This window comes from Sus scrofa, chromosome 14 (assembly GCF_054392235.1).
Source record: "Sus scrofa isolate SSC_HxYL_T2T_F1_AM1 chromosome 14, Sscrofa_HxYL_maternal_Yorkshire_Landrace_v2.0, whole genome shotgun sequence".
In the NCBI taxonomy this organism is placed as follows: domain Eukaryota; kingdom Metazoa; phylum Chordata; class Mammalia; order Artiodactyla; family Suidae; genus Sus; species Sus scrofa.
In genome coordinates, this window is record NC_139396.1 from 34,049,679 (window position 1) to 34,072,759 (window position 23,081).

The 23,081-nt window shown below is 40.5% G+C and overlaps 1 protein-coding gene across 12 annotated transcripts in view; it reads left to right on the plus strand.

Annotated features, from left to right (window-relative positions):
- The window catches only part of HMBOX1 (homeobox containing 1), a 191,264-nt gene extending 175,220 nt beyond the window's left edge, over positions 1-16,044 (plus strand). The window contains exons 7-11 of one of the 12 annotated variants that reach the window (XM_005670463.4): positions 9,964-10,046; positions 11,649-11,744; positions 12,869-12,963; positions 13,204-13,308; positions 15,136-16,044. In XM_005670463.4, the coding sequence (XP_005670520.1) occupies positions 9,964-10,046; positions 11,649-11,744; positions 12,869-12,963; positions 13,204-13,299 (370 nt within the window). In that variant the 3' untranslated portion in view covers positions 13,300-13,308; positions 15,136-16,044. Of the gene's footprint in view, positions 1-9,963; positions 10,047-11,648; positions 11,745-12,868; positions 12,964-13,203; positions 13,309-14,466 lie in introns of all 12 variants that reach the window. The other 11 variants (XM_005670458.4, XM_084997790.1, XM_005670459.4 and 8 more) reach the window with 11 other exon arrangements.
- Positions 16,045-23,081: the final 7,037 nt, after the last annotated feature.

The following is a 23,081-nucleotide window of genomic DNA, read 5'->3' on the forward strand; positions in this document are numbered from 1 at the left end:
CTTGCATATAAAGTTATTATATTTGTTGGTTCTAGTGATCTCATCATCAGTTCTTGAACCACAGTTCTAATTATGATAACTTTATAATTTCATGATATTTGACAAGAGAGAGCCAGCTCATTACTATTTATTTTTAAAATGTTCTTAACCATTTTCATCTGTTTTTCCAGGTGAACACTGAAATAATATTATTGACTCATACCATTCCCACTGAGAAAAAAGAAAGAAGGAAAATATGTGATTGAAGTTATTAAATTTGATTGAAGTTAAACCTAAAAATTAACTTGGGAAAAATGACATAGTCATATTATTCATTCTTATCTAGGAATGTGTTATATGCCTTTCCATTTCTTATATCTTTTTTTATACATCAGCAAAGTGAATAAATTGTTTTGCTTTTCTTGTATGATTTCTACATTTTTCTTGTTAGGTATTTTTATTTTAGTTTTCATTTTTCTTGCTCTCATGAATAGATGCCTTTTTTCTTTTAAATTGTCAAAATACTTATTACTGATACATGGGGGAGTTTGATGTTTTTGTCTGTCTATTTAGTAACCATCTGATTATTCCTGAGGCAATTTGAAATTATCCCTTGGTTTTCTTGGCATAATATAATATGCAAATGATAATTTTGTGGCTTTCCTTCCCAGTTTGTTTCTTAATTCTGTTTCATATCTTATTGTACTGACTGGGACATTCAGAGAAACATTAGAGAAAAGGTTGTATTTGAGGGTAGTGGGTTCTGTTGCCTTGTTTCTGCTTAATGAAGATACTGCTAGCATTTTATCATCTTATCATTAATGTTACCAGCTCCTATTTTCCCAGTATCTTATTGTGAAAAATTTTAAACATACATCAAAACTGAAGAACCTTAGAGTTATTACCTAGGTTCTACCATTATTTTACTATACTTATTATATATGTGTCTATGTACTTATTATATATCTCATATTTTTAATAATAATCTCTCTTGCATTATAGAAATAATTACCTGCACTTAGTGTCCTAAGATTTTAAAAAATTAGCACTCCACTAAATTGCTAAGGATACAGATGAATACAGCAATCTCTTAGCTCTGTTTGTTATCATGAAATAGCCAATCTAAAAATTTTCACTAAAGCTTTGAAATGGGGTTTTATTATGAAAACTATTGAAATGGAGGGCAGTGTTAAGCACCAGAAGAAGGATAACAGTCCAATTTGGATTATGAGGGAAAAAGAATTGACGTTAGAATTTTTCTATATTTGACCAGACTTTCTAGAGAAGAGAATGCCTTATTCAACTGACAAACTACTGGGCTGCTTATTCCAATCTACTTGCCAGGTGTGTTTGTAGCAAACTAGAGTCCATCAAGCAATGATAGTAAATCACATTATCTCTTAGGACCATCCCATTCTTTTTGTACTGATTCTGTTTACTCAGAGTAATAGTTTCCTAGTGCTGACAACAAATGTCCATAAACTGGGTGGCTTAGAACAGAAGTGTTTTTCTGAATCTGAAGTCAGAGTGTCAGCAGAGTTGGTTCCTTCAGGAGACTCTGAGGATAGAAATTCTCTCACACCTTTCTTCTAGCTTCTTCTAGTTGTCAGCAGTCCTTGGTGTTCCTTAACTTGTAGATACATCGCTCTAGTATCTGCTTTTGTCTCTGCACTGTCTTCTCTAGGTTTGTTGTTCTTTTCTTTCTCTTATAAGTACACTCTCATTGGATTTGGGGCCCATTGTAACCTAATCTCAATCATTACCTTAATTACATCTGAAGAGACCCTATTTCAAGTTAAGATCACTTTCTTAAGTTCCAGTTGGACAGGAATTTTCAGGTGATGCTATTCAAACCACTACACCCAGCAACTTACTTAGCAAGCAGTAGTGGAAAGGACATGGGCCTGGAAGTCAGGAAACTTGGCTCTAATCCTAGCCTGTTCTGAAACTTTTGGGGAAGTTTATTATCTCTAAACTTGTTTTTGTCCCTGTTTCTCAAATGAGGAGGTTGATCAGTCTTTCAAGGTCACTTATTATCCCGAAGTCCACAGTAAGTGATGAAGAGTTGTATGCATGGCTGGTTTCTAGCTCTGTCCCTCTTATTTCTCTCTGTGCCCTGATTGTTTCTCAGGGGTATTTTAAGGTCTGATTAGTATCAGAGAGGCTTTGAGATCTTTGGATAAAATATAGAATATCACTGTCCTGGTCTGTAAGTAAACTGAGGGTGTTCCTTTATGGATTAACAAAAGATAGCTGCAGTATTTAGAAGTCTTCTCATTTCTTTCATCTCTGCCTTCACTCTACTGTTAAAAACAAATCAGGAGTTCCCTGGTGACTCAGTGGGTTAAGGATCAGGTGTTGTCACTACTGTGACTCAGGTCATTACTGTGGTGTGAGTTCGATCCCTGGCCCAGGAAGTTGCACATGCCACAGGTGCAGCCATAAGAGCAGAAAACAAAACAAAACAAAATAAAAATTTTACTTATTCTGTTTGTTGCTTAAGATTATTTAACACATGGATGTTCTCAAAGAAGAGATAAGACATTTAGGTTCCAAAGTGTTTCAATTTAATGTTGTTCTCTTTCCTGCTCTTCACCCAGTAATTTTACTTAGTGATAAAGAAATGCACACTGGATTATAGATAGTGGGCAGTGTCCGACAATCTGAAACCTTATTTTGAATTACTAATATGGTAAGGTCTTTAGGAGGGATAGTTCACTTAAAGGCACATACACGCAAAGTTCATTTGCATAGCATTATTCTTTCTCAGAGGGCCAGTTTGTATCTTTTCTATATGCTCACCAAGACACATAGGAGAAATTTTTATAGACTTCTGTGTTACTGAAATGAAAGTGCTTCAAGGACATTTCCATTTGTTACTAACTTAGGGTTTTCATCTCGTGTAAATTATTTTGCCACTTTTCATTGTAATTCTTGGCTGTTATTGTCTTGCAAAATTATCATTTTGTTTCTTTCTGTGAAGATATCCACTGATCACTCAGCTGACAGTATCTTTTGTCTATGAAAGTGTGGTGCCATTAGGATTTATTTTATATTACTACCTGTAGATTTCTTTTTATATCTCTTTCCCTTTTTTGTCTTATAAAATGTCCATGGCTGTAAACATTCTTATATAGGACAGAAGTATGTTTTAAACTACAGAGTTTCAGTTCAGAAAGAGGTCCTTTTTAGAGTCTTAGAACCAAGTTCTCCTATAATTCATCTACCTGGTAACAGTAGAAATATGTATTCCTTTGACATAATTTAAGGTTAAAATGCTTGCAGGTAAATAATAAACAGTGTGTAAGACTATGTCTTTTGGTGGGGGGGGTGCCTAAACCCAGCAATTTTTATTACCATTTGAATTTTTATTACCATTTTGAAATGTCTCTTGAATCTCATCTTTCCTCTCTATTTCCATGCCACAATCTACTTTAGATCCTCTCCTCATCTGTTACCATAGCTATCTAACTGGCTTTTGACTCTAGTACCACCAGAGATACTGCCCTACAGTAAGTTTGGTCATATAATATCCTTGCTTAAAAACCTTTGCTCTCAGTTGCCTAAAAAAGTTAACTGCAAACTCTATCATACTTTTTTAAAATCTGGACCCAGTATTTTTCTTTAGTTTGGTTCCCAGTCACCCCATCTCATGTACAATATATTTCATCCACACTGAATTTCTTCCCATTCTCAGAACATTTTAAGCTTTTTTGTGACTCCTTTTCTTTTACATGTTACTTCTGCCTCACTTTATTTCACTTTTTTCACCCTCTGTGCTTTGTGTTCAAGAAGCCTGCAGAAATGTAGATTCCTCTCTGCTCCCATATACTACATTCCTACTACTAATACAGTCCATTTTACAATATATGTATGGATATACATACTTTCCTCTGTGAATACATTGGGAGGCTTTGGAGGGTTCACCTTTGCTGCCATTTTGCTAGTTGCCTAGTATGATCTAGGACTCAGTCAACATTTTGGGGTGACTAAATGAACAATTAATTAATTATGTCTAAAAATCAAAGTAATTAGACCTATTTCCCAACTTCATTGATAATCTCTTGGTTATGTATAGTTCAAAACTAAACACTGTGCAAATGTAATTTTATTCAGCTATATCTTATTGTAAAACCCCTGGAATGTTCCTAGAGAAGAGAGTGTACTATTTCCTGAAAGAGGTATTCTTGGTTTCACTAAAAGCCTTAACTGAAACCACTATTTTTTGTTTTCTCCTTTGTTTCCTTCTTTTCATTAGTCTAGTCCTTCATATATACATTTTTTCAACCATCTTTTAATGTCAGGGTTACATACCAAGCAGATTCTTTGGTCTTACATTGCTCCTCTTGTAAGGAACTGGATAGAAACTGTAGCTATTGTCTTCTTTGATGCTTCCTTTTTTTCTGACAATTGCTATGTCCTCTTTCATGGAGCATATGTGAAAAAGACAAAGGGATTTTAGTTAACGTTAAATTCAGGTAAGGCAGTAATGTGCGGTGGTCCTAGGGTGACCATATAATTTATTGTCTAAATGGGATGCTTTATCATTTAAAGTTATGTAAACGTATCATTTATGTACTTGTGAGTGTGAAAGGGGGATTTGTTAATAATCCAAGATAATAGTGCTGTTTCAGGCAAACTGTATATAATATAATCCCTATAGTCCAGCCCAATTGCATTACTAGTTGCCTTCTGTTTTCCAAGCACATCTTAGGTTTTTTTATACTTTTGAATCTTTGACCTTTCTTGTCCAGTGCCTGGGGCCTCTGCATCCCTCAGAAGCCTGTCCAAGTCACTGAACCTTCCCAAATCAGCATTGTCTATAGAGAGATCACTCTAACCTGAATTTAACATGTCGTTTATATGCTTAATCAGCAGCTAGAAGTATTCTAGTTTGTCACAATTTTATTGACTTGACCTTTTTGGACTTCTATTGTTTAACTTTTTTTTTTTTTTTTTTTTTTTGGTCTTTTTGCCTCTTCTAGGGCCACTCGCACGGCATATGGAGATTCCCAGGCTAGAAGTATAATTGGAGCTGTAGCTGCCAGCCTACACTAGAGCCACAGCAACATGGGATCCGAGCTGTGTCTGCCACCTACACCACAGCTCACAGCAACGCTGGATCCTTAGCCCACTGAGCAAGGCCAGGGATCGAACCCACCACTTCATGGTTAATGGATTCGTTAACAACTGAGCCATGACGGGAATTCCTGTTTAACTTTTTCTTATTTGACATCCTCAGCTGAACTATATATTATTAAAATTAGAGCCCATATTTTGAACTTAAATCTATTCTTCTAGTACATACTCATACTCATGTAATTCATATTTGTTGAAGATTTTATTTCCTAGCCTACCTTTGTCTTTCCTCTAAACTCTTCCACTTTACATCAGTATTGTGTATCTGCCCACTCCCACCACCACCAAGAAGAAAGCTTTAAGAACTTTGTAATGTTTTTGCAAAAAATGTTGAACTCTTACATTTTAAATTTAAATATATCATTTTATCTGTTTAGATTATGTTATCTATATTAATATTTTTAAACATTAAAACATTACAGACAAAAAAGATGAAAGTAGTGTCATAGTCCAGTGTATATACCTGTAGCTGTAGTAGTACATTTTAATGAAAACTGCCATTTAAAATAGGCCTACATTTCTTAATTATAAAATCAACAGGTTTTTTTGTTTTTGTCTTTTTGCTATTTCTTTGGGCCACTCCCGCGGCATATGGAGGTTCCCAGGCTAGGGGTCGAATCGGAGCTGTAGCCACTGGCTTACGCCAGAGCCACAGCAACGCAGGATCCGAGCCGCGTCTGCGACCTACACCACAGCTCACGGCCACGCCAGATCCTTAACCCACTGAGCAAGGGCAGGGACCAAACCCGCAACCTCATGGTTCCTAGTCGGATTCGTTAACCACTGCGCCACGACGGGAACTCCCAAAATCAACAGGTTTTTAGCAGAGTAGAAAGGATTCATTGCCAAGCTTAGAGATTTAAAACTATAGTTAATGAATTATATTCTTTAGCCTTTGATTTGGAAGAAGTTACTGATTTATTTTTACTCTTTCTTTTTTATATATATAACTAGATCCTAAAAAATATCTATTAAATAAGATGTTTAAAACTTTTTAATTCATTAATCATATGTGCCACAAATAACTATAAATTCTTATTTAGCTTCCAAAAATACTATAGTTTTATTCTGTTAGTCACTAGAATGGCAGTCACAATCCTAATATTTTCTAGCTGATCCTGATACACTTTCCAAACATAGTTTATGAATTTACATTAATCGGTAAACTAGCTCTTAATTATTTTAATGTTTTCCCAAAGTTCTTTTATTAAAAATGTATAAAACTAGCATATGTTCATTTCAGAGAAACAGAGGAGTGTATAAAGCAGAATGTGAAAATCGATCTTAATTACCGCCAGTATTTCCTTGTCTTCCACTCACCCTCAAGCATTTTCGCTCCAAAGAGATAATTATCATTTGCAGTAGTTTAGTATGTACCCTTCAAGACCCTGTTGCAATAACTTTATACCCCTCATGGTCAACAGTTCATTTACAGTGATACTCATTTCTTTTGGAGCCCCCTCCACTAGGCTAGTGGTGACTCTGTCCGTTGTTGTTGAGTACCTATAAGGATGAGTCAGACTTGCATCCTCCTCTCAGGTGGCTCTCAGTGTAGTAGGAGAAAGAGGGGATAGAGTGATAACTACAATTCAGGATGAAAAGGGTATAAGAAAGGAAAAGATGAAGTGCTGTGGGTCTCATGGGGTGAGGAAATTATTTATCTTTGGCCAAAAGGTGATACTGAGCTATATCGCAAAAGACAGACAAGATGAGTTGGGGAGCGGCGGCGGGGGGGGGGGGGGCGCAGAGGCAAAAAGCAGATATACCGGCATGAGAAAGGCACAGAGATGCAGGGGCTTTACAGGGTTATTCCATTTTCCCAGGCTGTAGCATGCATTTATGAGAGTAGCAGCAGATAAAGATGCAAAAGTAGTTTGGGAGATAACTCTGAACACCTCTATAATAAATCTATACACATTTTTGAACAGAATAGTGGCATGACTATAGATGTGCATTAGGAATTTAATCAGACATAAGAGGGCATAGAGTGTCAGTCACAGGCTTTGCAGCAACTTGGAAAAAGAGTTACTACGATGAAGTGTAATAGCCACTGAGCTGCTGCTGAAATAGACCTCTAGCTCTTAACATCTACCGTCTTCCATCATATCTAAAAAGGCTTTGATTATATGATGCTCCTTTATTTTCTGTACGGGGTTGGCGAGTGTACAGAGGAGACTGCCAGTTAATTTTAAGACACCACCAATTAAAAGATATATCCTGATTTTAGAGATTATAGTAATGAGGAAATGTGCCTCAAAATCAGTGAAATAGAGTAATTGCATGGGCACATGGGAGAGATGGGGTGTGCAAAAGGAAAGGAGGGAGTTGAGAAAATGAAAGAGGAGCAGGGTGATGAGATCAGAGACACAAGTGGAAAAGTAGAGCTTGAAGAGAATACATCTTCCTCTCCCATGACACAGGGATGAATAAGTAATGACTCAAGTTTTGAAGTTGAAGATTTCCTGTCATGGCTCAGCAGAAACAAATCTTTACTCCTTATAGAATAGGCAGGGCTCATCACAAACTGGCCCCATCCTATTCTCCCAGACTAGTATCTCCTTATTTCTTCTTATGACCTCATATTCTAACCACACTGAAGTCTTCTCTATTCCCAGAATCCTCAAGGCTTTTATCTACCCATTGCCTTTGCACAAGCTATTTCCCTTCCATAAAATGTTCTTTCTGCTCTTCTCTGCCTTGCAAACTCCTATCTATCCTCATGAACTCCTGTCTAACTCAGATGGCACTTCCTCTAAGTCATCAGTATTACTAAGCACACCTTCGTCTCTGCTCCTACACTACTCTGTTCAGACATCCTATGGAATTTTATCACAGGTGTATTAATTTATATGTCTCCCCAGTAGATTATAAACTCCTTGAGGTCAGAAACTATCTAATTCTCTTCTTTAACCATAGTGCAAGCATTAGGTATATCTTAATATCTGGTTTTATTGTCCTTGTTGTTGAATTTTAAATGAGTGAGCTAATCCAGTGCTTCTGAAACATTAATATGCATTCAGATCACCTGGAGATCTTGTTAAAATTCAGATTCTGATTTATTATGAGATGGAGTCTGAGATTCTGCCTTCCTAACAAGCTCCCAGGTAATGCCGATGCTGCTGGTTAACTGAAACTAATCCAGGGTGTCTGTACCCCAATAAATAGCCAAAGTCAGGTAAAGATAAAGGTCCATGGGAATGTCAAAATGGAGCAGTGACTTGGAAAAAATTCTCGATATGGACATGGAAGCCCTAAAAATATTAGCAGAAAATCATGTGGGAAGAGATGCTTAAAGCTTGGAATAGAAGCAGGAGACCATTGTGGCAGGTGGTAGCTGACAAAGACTTGATGATATAGTTCTAGCTCTTGTGTTTCAGGAAAGGAAAGGCAATTGGTGATGGTACATATTATGTTGAGACCACAGTGAAGGATGCTGTTCATGGAGAGGGCTGCAGCTGAGAGGAGTGATGGTGCGGAAGTGGGTTTGGGGGCTCTCACAGGAAGGGTTAGGGGCCTTCAGCATCTGTTCCCAGTTAAACAGTTTCCACCAGTGCAAACTCCGAGGGAATGGGAAAGCAGCACTCTAGGGGAAGGAAAGCTCCTGAAAAAATGAGAGGTACTAGAATTTGACAAGGAATCATTTCCTGGTTTCTTTCCAGGTTCAAAGCACAAAAATTCTTTTTCTTTTTTAAAATTCAGATGACAGGAAAATTTAGTACCAATGAGCATTATGTTCCCACATATAGCCTCACAGGTCTGATAATACTAAGGACAGGTTCAATAAACATAGTAGATTTCAATATTATTGTGCAGAAGTAATATATAATTTTTAACACATGGAAAAAGGCAAAAATAAAGAAGTGTTTAAATTTCCTGTCATGAATTCCCCATGTCCCACAATAAGGTAATCGAGCTTGATGTGTCCTCTTTGAGCTTTAATCCATGCAAATTTAAGTAAACATAGATGGGAATTTTTCAGATTTCTTTTTTTTTTTCTTTTTAGGGCCACATGTGCAGCATATAGAAGTTGCCAGGCTCAAGGTCCAATTGGAGCCACAGCTCATGGCAACATTGGATCCTTGACCCACTGAGCAAGGCCAGGGATCAAACCTACATCCTCATGGATACTAGTTGGGTTCCTAACCTGCTGAGTCACCAAGGGAGCTCCCTCAAATTTCTTTACAGTGCTTTTACATGCACATTATTCTATAGATTGTTTTTTTCACTTAGGACTACGTCATAATCATCTTTCCAGGCCAGTGGGTAGAGCGCTTATTTTTTTCTAGTCATTTTTAAATAGCTATGTATAAATATAGATGTCCCATAATTTGTTCTGCCATTCTCCTACTGATGGACAATTGGGCAATTTCCAGTTTTTGCTGCTGCAAACAATATGACACCCAAAAAGAGTCCTGTTGTTACCAGTGCCTCTGTTAGAGAATTCTGTGATTTCAACCAGCCATCCATAACACAAGTAATTTTTATATCAAAGACATCTTTTAATGAGGCATAGCAGTGGCTGGACCTATATACTATCCAATATAGTAGCCACTAGTCATATGTAGCTACTTAAATTAAATTGACTAAAATTAAGTCAAATTAAAAATTCACTTCCTCAGTCACATTAATCTCTTTTGTTTACCAGCCACATGTGAACAGTGGCAACCCTTTGGACAGTAAAGAACAGACCATTTCCACCCTCACAGAAAATTCCGTTGGACAGCCTGGACTAGGCACTCTGATGTTACCTCCTAAAGAAGAACATCTTTTTCAGTGGGCTGCTGTTTTAAGGAGAGCATGTTTTTAAAAGTATAAACTTTGTGTCCTAATTGGTTGCCTCTGCAGTTACTTCAATGAGAATCAATATCCAGATGAAGCAAAGAGAGAAGAAATTGCAAATGCTTGCAATGCAGTTATACAGAAGCCAGGTAAGGGGGCAAGTGCTGCTTTGCTCTTTGGTGGAGCTTTTGGCTCAGATCATCATTTAGGACCTATGGCTCTTCCTAATGCCAGCTGGGGGCTCTGGGCTCCATTCCTGCCATCCTCCTGTGGATGGTCACTGCCCCGTCCTGTTCAAACAGCACTTCTTAGGAGGCGATCATGCTCCAGATCAAAAGTTCATGCAGGAAAGTTTCTAGGGAGTGTCCTTGCTTAAGATATGCAACCTTGAACTTTTTTTTTTTTTTCTTTTGAAGACTCTATAGATTTGTTTTTCCAAAAATATGGCATAAATGTATAAGTTTCAAAATAGTTTTAAAGTTTGGAATACTTAAGCAAAGTTCGTTAATGAAATATTAAGAGAGGGTTTTTTTGTTGGTCTTTACATCTGTTGAAAATTATATAATTCTGTATTCCTGTTTGAAGAAAGAATTCCTTTTGGAGTTGGCTTCTTTCTCCTTCCTACCTTGGGATGACTTCTCCTTAGTTGGGAAAAACATAGGGTAATTCCATTCTGAAGTCCTTTTGTTCCTGTAGGAGTCAGCAGAGCCCCTTTATCCTTCATAGATCTTCTCTTCCATGTGTCAAAATGCTCTTCCCATATTTTATGGGGTTTTTTAACCAGAAACCATTTTCAGTTTAGGTGATCCAACTGATCTCCACTTGGCCAGTTAATTTGATTAGCTTAAAGACTATATATACAAAAGTGACAATAATTAAATTATTTATTCTCCCTTAGTAAAAAGCCAGACTTCTTACAATCTAGAACATACAAACTCAGCTACAGTGACATCTGTAGGCTTATATTTACACAGCCAAAGTCCCAGCCCTAAAGCTCTGCTGGAACTCAAACTTCCTGTAAAATGCTTCAGCCTCTGCTATCAAGGGCCTCAGCTGTTTTCTGGTTTCCCTACCCTCTGTGGATTAAAACCTAAATCTGAAAAAGACAAGGGAGGAGGGAAAGGTACAGGTGGACCCCATGTTAGCAAGCATGGTGCTTCCATAAAGCATCACATTTGACAGCAAAGATAATAAATTTAAAAACTCAATTTGAACTGTGCTATGTATTCCAGCATCGTTATAGTAACAGATGGTCTTAGAGACCTTAGTCTGTGGAGAACATGGATAGTATTCTCTGTCTTAAGACAGCAGGAAACTAGTAAAATATAGGGCCTTAAAGATGTAAGCATAAAGTTTAGCTATCTGGAAACTTGATAAAGAATAACATACTCATCTAGAATGATGCTGATGAAATGAAGCCTTCATACACCATCATGTGAACTTTGAACCCTAGCAGACTGACTTTGTGGAATTCTTTCATATAGTATAGTATTTAATATTGGAATTTCTTAATTTGTGTGGCTTTCTGAGTTGAAGCATTTTGTGTTGTTAGTTGCTATTTGTGTGTCTCTATGTTTATTCATTCAGTAATTGAGTATGTAATAGTACTAAGTCATGCTAAAAAAATCACTTCTATATCTGTTATTCTGGCAATAAATGCAATCGAAAGAACATTTTAAAAAAGAAAAGTATTATCCCTTAAAACTAGTCTCAGATGCAGATTATCCAAATTTTATTGCATGCATTCACAGGCAAAAAACTGTCAGATCTGGAACGAGTTACCTCCCTGAAAGTATATAATTGGTTTGCTAACAGACGGAAGGAGATCAAGAGGAGAGCCAATATCGGTAATGTATCAGAGAGGCTGCTATCCCTTTTGAGGCACTTGTGAACAGTGTGTCTAAGGTTGACTTCCGTTTGGAACTGCAGGTCTAAATGATCCTACTCTTTAAGCCTAATAAGAATTGCTCTTATGTTTTTTTCTATTGCATTTTTAATGATGCAAAGTTAATTATACTATTTGTATTATCATAAGAATGGTATTTTTATTTCCAAAATTCATTTTTCTTAATGTGCTAAAATCTAGAATTAGATGTGGTCTCTGATCTGTGGCACCTGTGGTGCATATTAAAAATTATTATAAGGGCTTGAGAGAGGGAATGTGACACCTGAGTATCTTCGTTATGACCAAGCTGTGACCTGGATGTTAAGAAACATCAGATGAATAGAACTGGAAGCAAAGAGTCTTAGGAATATACAGGAAACCTAATAAAAGGCAGTGGATTTTTTTTTTTTTTAAGAAAGCATTTAAGAGACATGAATTGATGAGATTGGGGTTGAGGATTGGTTTTGAGCTTCTAAAATTGTATTTCGTTGTAAACTTAATTCCTCTTCATCATTACAATTCTCAAATGCTTTATAGAACCCCAAGACAGGAGAGCTGTGTAACTAGTTGGTAAGTATTTATGAAGCACCTAACAGTCCGCATCTCAAATGTACACACATGGCAGCAGGGGCTCCAGGATGGCAGTCATGTTCCTCCCCTGACCTCTGTGCCATTGAATTCCATTCCTCTGCAAGTTAAAAGAAACAAAACAGAGGAGTCTAGGTTTTCGTTTATTTATTTATTTAGGGCCACACCCAGGGCATATGAAGGTCCCCAGGCTAGGGGTCAAGTCGGAGCTGTGGCTGCCAGCCTACATCACAGCCACAGCAACACCAGATCCTAGCCGCCTCTGCCACCTACACTGCAGCCCAAGGCAACGCCGGATCTTTAACCCACTGAACAGGGCCAGGGATTGAACCTGCATCCTCATGGATACAAGTTGTGTTTGTAACTGCTGAGCCACAACAGGAACTCCTAAGTTCTTGTTTAATTACTTTGGAATTTCGTCACTACAGATTCATTCAGTGTTTAGGCCATTGTGATAATGTAACAGATAATTTAGGGATCTATTTGCTTTTTTCGAAGAAGCAGCAATCCTGGAGAGTCATGGGATAGATGTACAGAGTCCAGGAGGCCATTCCAACAGTGATGACGTCGACGGAAATGACTACTCAGAGCAGGTGAGCAGCTGAGTGGAGGTTCGTGTGGATACAGAGTGGGTGGGACAGTATGACAACTCCATTCTGTGGGTATGTTTTGTACGGGGTGGGGGAGGGGAGACAATCTAATGTCCCTCCACTCTGCTCATGTATCTAGTTAGATTTTCATGTAATTTGAAAGGAATGTGGTAAGATTCAGTTGTCCTGTTGAATTTGTGAGAAATCGTTCTTCACCCACATGGATTTATTGTCATACAACAGGATACTTGGCAAGTACGCAATGGGGAGGAGGAGGAGGGAAGAAGTTCAGAGGGAGGCAGAGAAGCAGAGAAGGTAGAAGAAGAGAGGAGGATCTGACCCAAACAAGCAAGTTCCACCATTCAGCACACACACACTCAATGTCTGAGAAGTTCTAGGGGCTCCGGGCAGCTGGGACCCTGCCTGAACACGTACCGACGCAGCACACAGTGGAAGGGCCCGCCCACTTCGGCCCTGTTGCCGTGGGAACCCTCCTGCCGAGATAGTGGTTCTTCCAGAGTCTCTGGCACATTGATACACACACCCTCTCATAAATGCATGTCTGCTCACCTCACCCTGACTTATTCTTCATTTTGGGGGGGAAAATATATTTAATTGTAGCCACTGGATGGAATAATTCAGTAACTAACAATGTGGGAAATTCCCCCCCCCCCCCACACACATATCTGTTGACAAATTTCATTAAGTTTTTTATAGGATTTAAAATTCATTCCAGGAGTTCCCATTGTGGCTCAGCAGGTTAAGAACCCAACATGATGTCCTTGAAGATGCAGGCTCAGTCCCTGGCCTCACTCAGTGGGTTAAGGATCTGGCATTGCCACAGGCTGCGGTGTAGGTCGCAGATGCGGCTCCAATTCAACCCCTAGCCTGGGAGCTTCCATATGCCACAAATGCGGCCATAAAAAGAAAAAAGAATTCATTCCATTTGGAGTATGAAGAGAACATATGGTCTCTTCTCCTGGACACCAGTGGAAAAACATTTGTTCTTTCTTCTGGTGTATACACCTTTGCCTTGTCCCTCAGCCAGCTCTTAAATCGAGTCCACTGTGTTCTTTCTTCTGCAGACTGTTTTAGGTCCCCCATTTACCAGCTTGAGCGCAGACCTGTCAGCATACCTGCAGTTCTGTGCTGATCGCTATTTCAACTCTAAAACCAGCTTGAGAGAATAAGCATGAAACAGTGCACTTCCCAAGGGTTCTTTTGCCCCTTGAGGACTCCAAATCAGAGCTCCACATTTCATTCAAGAGAACATTCTGAGTCTTTCTAAGTGGAAGCATTCCTGTTATGTTTCAATCTCCCAGTGTAGATGGATCATTTCCATCTTTTTTTCCAGATGCCCTAAGGGCAGCACATCCCATGCTTTTTTCCCCCCAAAGGGACTTACCCTTTCCAAAGCATTTTGATGCAGAGTTCCCCTGAAGATGCGACAGGTGAGAACCTTACCCTTATTTGTAACACCAGCCTCAGTGCCAGTTTCCTTCACAGGTTTATTGTTTAACACCTCGGGTGATGCGGAAGGCAAGCTTCACACTCCCTCCAAGTAAGACGCCTGTGCTTCCCTTGTGCAGCTGCCTTACAGCAGGAGACTGCCACACGTATTCTCCCCTAGCCATTTCTGCCAGTCGCACTTTTGTCCTGATGTAATTGAGAGTTTGGGGGTTTTGTTTTTTTACAAAAATGCATTTTTATCCCTAAGATGTTGGTGTCCATAGTTTTGTCTCGTTTTCTCAGTTGAGTAGAGAGAGGACATGAATTCTAATAATCTTTTTGTAATACAAGTACCAATCTGGAATTTAATAGCTCACTAGTTTGGCCTTCAGTAACTAGTGCTGTATTTCAAACATAGACTGATCCAGGTTTGATCATCACCACCAGCAATCTTTCTGATAGAAGAAATAAAATCCTCAGCAGGAAAAAAACTATTTGAATGCTTTTTATTTATTGAATCATAAAAATGCCAACCGGAAGTCTCTGGACTTAAATCCATTCAGTGTCTACTTAAATACATTTCACCTCTCTTCTGTCATGCCCCATCTCCAACTCTGTTTCCTCCCATAAATGTTCTGCCTCCCCTTGCCCCAGCATGCCTTTCTATAAGCTAGAGAATTTTACCAATCCATTAATAACATTTGTTTCTTATTTCTGCACATCTAGGATGACAGCACTAGCCATAGTGACCACCAGGACCCCATCTCATTAGCTGTGGAAATGGCAGCAGTCAACCACACTATCTTGGCATTGGCCCGACAAGGAGCCAACGAAATCAAGACAGAGGCTCTGGATGACGACTGATCAGAGAGGGTGAACACGAGAAGTTAACTTAGTTTAGACGTAGCACCTTAGCAGACTTTCCTCGGTCCTTAACATGTGTTCTTACAGTATAACTTGCAGTTTCTTGTATGTCAGTTAGCCGTTAGGGTCTTGTTCTGTGAAGATGGCATGGTGCCCTCAGCCTTTGCATATACTCTCAGTATTAATTCCAGTAAATAATAACCAACCAACCAACCAAACTTCCCTCTCCCAGCCCCTGAGGCTAGAAAAATCTTGCTGCTCTGTCTTAGCATTCCAGGAAAGTGCTTCCAGGTATTTAGATAGCCCTCAGTTTTCAAATATTAGGCTACGTGTAAAACCTTGGGTACCTTTAGATTCCTGTAACACTAGTTTGTACCCCTTTTCCTTCCCCAAGACTGGTAGGATGCAAGCTGAGGTAGTGTGGCCCAGGATTGACAGACACCATTTGGGGAGTATCCGCAGAGTAAAAGGAACACTAGAATCCCTCCTCAGCGTGGGAGTAATTGATTTCCAGCTGCAATAAGCCGTGCCTCATAATAGTCACACTGTGGCTAGATTATACTTCTTTGGGTGCTGTGCTAAGAATGTCAGTGGAAAAACTCGATCTCAGATTTTGGTTGATGTTAACATGCCTGACACAGACATCCTTTCCTCTCACAAGCTGTGTGACTTAGATAAAATACTGCCTTCTCCTTTGGGACCATGATTAAAACAAACAGAAAAATGACAAAAAAAAAAAAAAAAGTCATTAAAAAAAAACAAAACAGAAAACCCAGCTTGAGAGCATTGGAAAAAAAAAAAAAACAAAAAACCATGAGCTGAATGTCTAATGGATTTTAAGTCCAGTTCTCAGAACCACTATACAGTATGTGGCACAGCTACGTGCCTGCCTGGAAAGGTGCTGGAGGTCGTCACGGAAGCTGCTTTGCCTCCTGTCTGTGTCCCCTTTCCCTGCTACCAAAAAAAGCTCTTTCAAGGATGGAGCTAAGGTCATAAGTAAGTGAACGAACTTCCAGTCTTTGTATCCATTAACCGAAGCCCCCTCCACATGAGAGGTTATTAGAAGACTTTATAGTGGGATTATGCTGACTGACTATCACAAATGCAAATACTTACCTAAATAGCAGCAGAAAAAAGCAGGGGACGTTTGCCACTTATGTGGTGGGTCTGCGAGATACAACAGGATGTGACTGCTTTGGTGTTCTCTTTACTCTGTCCTTGGAGAGGTGTGAAAAGCTATATTGCTACAGGCAATTTATTTAATAATTGGAAGCCATATTGATAATGGATGTGGTAATATTTGTAAAGTTTAATCTACTTTAAGCAGCAGTAACTAATGGAATTTTTTTCCTTGATCACATATGTAGCACTTTTGTTACTTTTTAAAGATATTTATATTTGATAAATCTTTTTTTCATTTTGAGAATTCAAAATACCAAACAGTGAACTTGGGTTATAAAGTCACCCTGTGATCACCTTGTCATCTAGTAGCAAAATGATGAACTATTCATGCATCAAAGAAAATTACATCTGCTGGCCTTGGATGAAAATGATCTCTTGGCATCTCGATTAAAGGACGTGCTGTCACTGTGGGTAAGAGGAAACAGCCTTCAGTGTGGCAGCGTAGGGTGCGTCTGAAAGAGGCACAACTGCTCTATATTTCCTGCCTCGCTCCATCTCTCCTTCCTATGTACAGAGAAGCCTTGTTTAAAGGGGAATATGGGGCTGGCTATTAAGCAGGGCTTTGTCTGTTTATCCATTACCTGAAAATGATTTCTGAGATTGAAGGAGGGTGCCATTTCCTTACCTCTTCACCCTTCTTCCCCCACCAGATATTTTCAACTTAAAACCATTGAGAGAGAGAGAGAGAGAATGACTGACCTTCTTTGTTTTTTTTCCTTCCTCATTAGTGAGATACTGAATATCCGCCAGCTTCTCGCTGGTCTCACTCCTCCACGTAAGGCATATGCTGATGAGCTCGTCTCCGCGTCTGTTAATCCTGCTTACGTCAGTGTAAGGAAGCCTTTGAGAGGCATGAAAATGCCACCTTATATGGGTCTGTGACTTTATATAGAGTTATAGGCAGGACCTGGGCCTGCTCCTGTCCATGGATTTCAGGGGGAAAATGTACATATTTTTTTCCAGCTTTCAAGAATTGAAGTAAAATGGAGCAGTCTTTTCTGTTTTACTATATTACTTGAACCAACAAATTCAAGAGTAGCATTCGTTATTCTCAGGAATGATCCCCCCACTCATTTTCTTGCTTGGTGCGTTTGACTTTTTATTTCAATTAGGAGATTGTTATCTTTCTTTCCTTTTATATTATTTAGAGAAAATATACCATATCTTTCCATTGTGGTGGAATTTTGTCTGCTTATTCTCAGTTGAATCAGAAAGAAAAGGAGAGGGAAAAATACACTGTCTGACAAGCCACATCCATGATTTATTGTAAGGAGATTATTATAATTGATAGCTTCTTTATGATGGGGTGGCTAGTATCATTTGTTCTTGCTGGTCCTTGTAAAGAAGCAGACTCTTAACTGTTAAGGCAGCTGCGGTTTCTAAAGAAATACAGTGATTGCCAGAGAAGAGCTAAAAGGCTTCATTGTTTCCAGACCTTTAAGGAAGGAAAGGAAGCTTCAGAGAATAAGAGAGTGAGTGTCCATAAGGGGAGTACCAGGTCCTACCTGGAAATCTGGGAACGTGAAAGGGCAGGTCTGCCGGTGCAGGTAGCATTGCCTTGGGTTCAGTAGGAACCGCAGGAAGGAGTCTGTGGTGGTTCTGTTAAGTTACAGAAGGCTGCCAGTTGTTCTGAGATCCACTGCCTTACATACAGCTTTTGCTTCTTCACCAAGAGTGTAGACATTCGGTTCTTTGGGGCCCCCAATTTAAATCTCCAAGTGGTTTTTTTGTTCATCACCAGGTTAATCCCATTGTCTTCTCCAGGCTAGTTCTTATAATGGCATATGGAGTTGCCACTGTCTAATTTTAATATCTTTGGAATAGTGAGTTTTTTTCTTAAGCTTTTTCAGTTTTGAGAAGTTATATTAAAATAGAAACCCTAAACTGCTCTCTTACTGAAGGAAAAATAGGTTTTTAAAAAATCCTATTCTGTGCTTTTTGGATGTTCTGTCCTCTTCTCTCACTTCCTGCTGTACTTTTTTCAGGCCCCAGAGGAATCTTTCAGGGGCTGCCCCTTCCCTGGTGAGGAAGACTACACGGGTCAGGTGGGGGGACCATGCCAGCAGTTCAGGTAACTGGTCTGTTATTTTTTTTAAGACCCTTTCATTGAATTACTGTGGTCACATGGGTAAGCTTCCTACCCTTCTTCAAACACAGCCTTATAAAGGGACCTTTTAAAGCTGGACCATCCTGCTGCCATCTCTGCCCATCTCATGAGAACCTTAACATGGGATGAAGGCCAGGGAGGTTCCAAACAGTACACTCTTATTTGAGACCTTCTAGGACCAGTCAGTACCAAATAGACATTGTGGTTTATTTCATCAAAGCCTTAAGGCAATTCTGAGGTGTTGAAAAGTGTGGTTACCTTCCATGCACCTGTGGAGTCTGTACAGTTCTCACAGGTTGTCATTTGGTGGGGTGGTCCCTCCCCCACATCCTCAGAGTCCTTCACAGGAAGAAAGAGCCTGGAACAGGAAGACCCCTTTAAGCTCAGTCTGGGTGACCATCTAAAAGGACGTGAGGGGCAGCTCCTCAGTCTGAAGGCTGTAAGCCAGCCCTGGTGGTCAGCAGCACCTCCATCCAGATGTCCAGATACATTTTACTTCCAAGGGGACAACTCATGGAGAGCTGGTGACGCAGTTGTGTCAGTTCTCCCTATTTGGCCTTTGTCTTTTCAAACTTCCCTCTCGGATTTCAGTCATCAGGCACTAACTGTAAATAAATACACTTTCATTCCATCAGGCATCTCTAGTCACATCCTGTCTGTCTGTGAACAGCTCCTCTTCTCTTTTCCTCTGGGCTCCAAACCAAGGCCTCATCTTGAGCCAACTTCTTGCTGGAATTTTGTATCTTCCACAGCAGGCAGAGCACGTAGGTGTGGTCCATCTCGTCACACAAACACTCCTTCCCGTCTTGCAGCTCAGCTTTGACCAGCTGCACATCCCACTGACCAGCTACATTCTTTCTGCCCACAAGAGTGGAAGTAGTCCCTTTTTCCTAAGTGATCTCCCACCCCCATCCTAAAAATGTGAACGTCAAGTCCTTCTCTCTCTTTGGTCTTAAGAAGGGTTTGGGTAGAAGCAGTCTTCCCATTTAGCTCATGGCTCTGCCTTTTAAAATTGCTTTTGTGTCTTTTGTTGTTGTTCAGAGAACCACCAGAGTATTTTCTCCCCAGTGAGTCTCAACAGATTCTTAGGCAATAATTTTTCTTCTTATTGATGACCCTGTGCTCAGTAGCACCCTGCATTGAATAGTCCTCTACTTGTATGTTGGTTTTCTGTGTTAATCTCTCTCCGTGATTTAAATCTTATGTCAGAGTGGTGATAGTTTGTCAGTTTGTTGTGATTATTAGTAATGTCTTACTACTGTATTCCTTGGGCTGCATTGAGATCAGCCAAATCCATTTATAGCTTTACTGAGCCGGATTTGTCCGTCAAGAGTTCCCAAGTGAAAGTTGGGCACATTGACCAGCTCCTGCAGATGGTATCTTTGTGGGACGGAGGGATGGGGTGGGGGGAGGCCAGGGGGCAGGGGTAGGAATTACATACAACATTCCCTTTTGTGTGCTCTCTAAATAGCAAGGATGTTTACTCAGGATTTGGGGATCAGTTGTTAGCCATACTGAATTTGGCAAACTGAGCTGCATGCCCTGGAAACCCTCTTCTGTTTCTTAAGTTCCATCCTGTCTGATTTACATGACCGAGTAATGCCTAAGTTATCCAGTTTAAAGGTGTGGCACCATAATGAGAATGGCAGGTGTCCCCTAGGAGGCAACCGTGAGTGAGCAGCATCCCCGTGACGAGTTCCCTCATGGGCCGGGTGCTGTCAAAGCAGAGGCCCTTTCTTTTTCTGTGCCGCCGTCTCCTTCATTAGATGCTCTTCTTTTCAAACGATGATAATCACATAAGAGGAAAGACTTCCTTACTGCTCTCAAGAGAACTACCACAGAAAGGTGGTGGGAAAGGCTTTTTAAACATCTCAAGCCTCCAGGTCCATCCTCCCATCACAGAAACTCCTCTCAGTTCTACTTGGAAAGGCTGTTCTTAATTCTCTTTACTTACAAGCCGAGAGTAATGCACTACTACTCTTGCCACCTGAGAGAGCTGATGGTTGACCCACTAATCACTGCAAGCTTATGAGTTGAGAAGTTTCCCTATCAGCTTCATTATTCTTCCTTAGCAGGGATGAGAAATAGCAGCAAAAGGAAAGCTAACAATCTGAGAAATCGGCTTTCCTGTAACAGCAGTTTTCTTCTCTAATCAAGACGGGAATAAATAGAGAGGGGCAAGTTGGCGGCAAGGATCTTCCCTCCCCTCCTTCGTGTCACCCGTGGACCTTGAGGACCCGGCGGGCGCCTTGGATTACAGGTGTGTGTATCCTGGACTTCATCTTCTGGGGCCAAGCAGTGAGGAGAGCTAAATCTAGCTGATTCCAGTGAAATCTGACGAGCAGTCTTACATCCCCAACAGTTCATCACACACCATTCACATCCATTATCTCCTTAGCCAGCACCTGACAGAAGGGGCGATCGGTGGGGGGGGGGGGGGCCTTTGTCTTTCTCTCCCGACAGCCCTTTTATTTGGCAAGTTTTCTGGGCAATCTGCCCCAGTCTGGGCAGCAGGGCCGTGCCCTCTGGTGGCCTGAGTGCAGGGGCAGCAGTGGCGTGTGTGCCGGTGTCCGGCTGCCGTGTGGCCTGAGCACAGGCGCGTGTGCACAGCTCCCACCGGCACTTCCTTCTGACACCTCGGGGTGCCGACTTCCTTGACTCCATTTTTATTCTCTCTCTTTAAGTAAAAATGGCTCTATACAACCATAATTAACTCTAAGATTCTCGTTGGTGTGCTGTGATCAAATGAAGGTCTGCCTGAATCCTTTCAAATTGTAACCATGGTAATTGAGGGGGAGGGTGTAGAATGACTATATGAAAATATAATGACAATTGTTCTGAATGACTGAGTGTCCTCCTGACATGTAATTAGCTGTTTTAGCGAGATGTAGATTGGCATGGTCATAATTAAAAGGATTTCTGTCCTTTATTCGATTGAAAATGGCAGATCTCCCATTCCCTGTTCCCTTTGAGCACTAATGCTCCCAAGAACATTTGGAACAGCAACTCTGTAAACTAAAATAATGACATGGTGTTCATGTCCTCTCCTAAGTGAAGGAGAAGGATTTGGAGTTATTTCAGCTTCCGACTGGAAGCCTTTGATTATCGCCCCGCATTGGACTTCTAAACCACATGAAACCCCTCTCTAACATCCAGTTGCAGCCAGCCCCCTCTTTGACAGAAAGTGCAGTTGGAATCTCAGATTACTCTGTCCCACATGATAACCAGCTTGGGAACCTGACATTTCCTGCTTCCCAGGAATTCTAAATTTTTCCTTGGTTACTTCAGGTTTACGTTGCCGTCACCATCAGCAAGTTTTCTTCGTCTAGAGCAAAAGACGTGACAAAACACATATGAATAAGCTAAAACCTAGAGGCTTTAAAGAACTATGTGGCATAAGTGAAATATTGGCATTTGCAATGTTCTAACATTACTGGAGGAAAAGAACAGAACATGTGAATTTCACCCAGGTTTTCTCACCTGGCTGGCAATTACCCACTTCCTCATGTCACCAGCCTTTGTTATCCTGAGTTTTCCCCATTGTTCTGTGTGTCGGTGGGACTGGCCCTCTGGCCCTTTCTAAATCCATGTTCTCTCCCTCCCACTTTCCATTCCTTTTCCACCTGCCTGGTCCCTTTGAGCAGCAAGCACGTGGTCCTGACACTTTACATGGCCTCCTGCCCACAAAGCCTGTGTCGTCACCCTGAGGCCTACTGCCAGATGGGACCTGCTGCATCTAGTCTCTCTCTAGAATATGCCCTGCTTGGTTCTTCCCATCACTTGTAGAAGTCTTTATTCAGTTGTATGATCAAGAATGAGTCCACACAAATACCAGCACTCAGCGTAGCGCCATGTGGCCTGGCTGTGCTGGCGAGCCTGGCCCCTGAGCCCTCTCTTCTTCAGGCGTGGACACTCCAGGGCTGAGTAGCAGCCACTAAGGAAAATATAGCTCTTGTTTTTGTTCATACTTTACTACTTATCCTTATACAAATGTTTTCCCCTCGCCACATATCATAGAGGGAATCCTAACCCACCTGCTCAACTTCAGTTTCATAAAAATGCTGAAGTGGGGCTGCTGCTTTTATAGTTCTCCAGCCCCCCTCCACATACACACACACACACACATATGCACAGAATTTGGATAAACGTTCTGCCTTGGGATTTTTTATTTCTGTTGCCGTCAAAATACCTGTAGTGAGTTGCATAGTAGTTGGGCTAGCTCAGGAAAAAGAATGCCATGAGAGGTTTTCACTCAGCACTGCATTTCCTACAAGATCTAAAAGCCACTTAGCCTCCACTCCTCCACGCCACCTGCTTTCAGGTGAAGATACACGAGCAGTCACTGGGACTTTCTCTGGGACCCTGTCAGTCTCCTGACAGGTGAAATGGTTGTGGATTTATGAGCCCAAAGATCGGCGTATCCCGTCCGTTTTCTTATTTTCCCAATTTCTGAAAGATAACTGTCGCCATTAAATTGAGAATCTGTCTTAAGATTAGCAATTCTGAGAACTGACTGGAT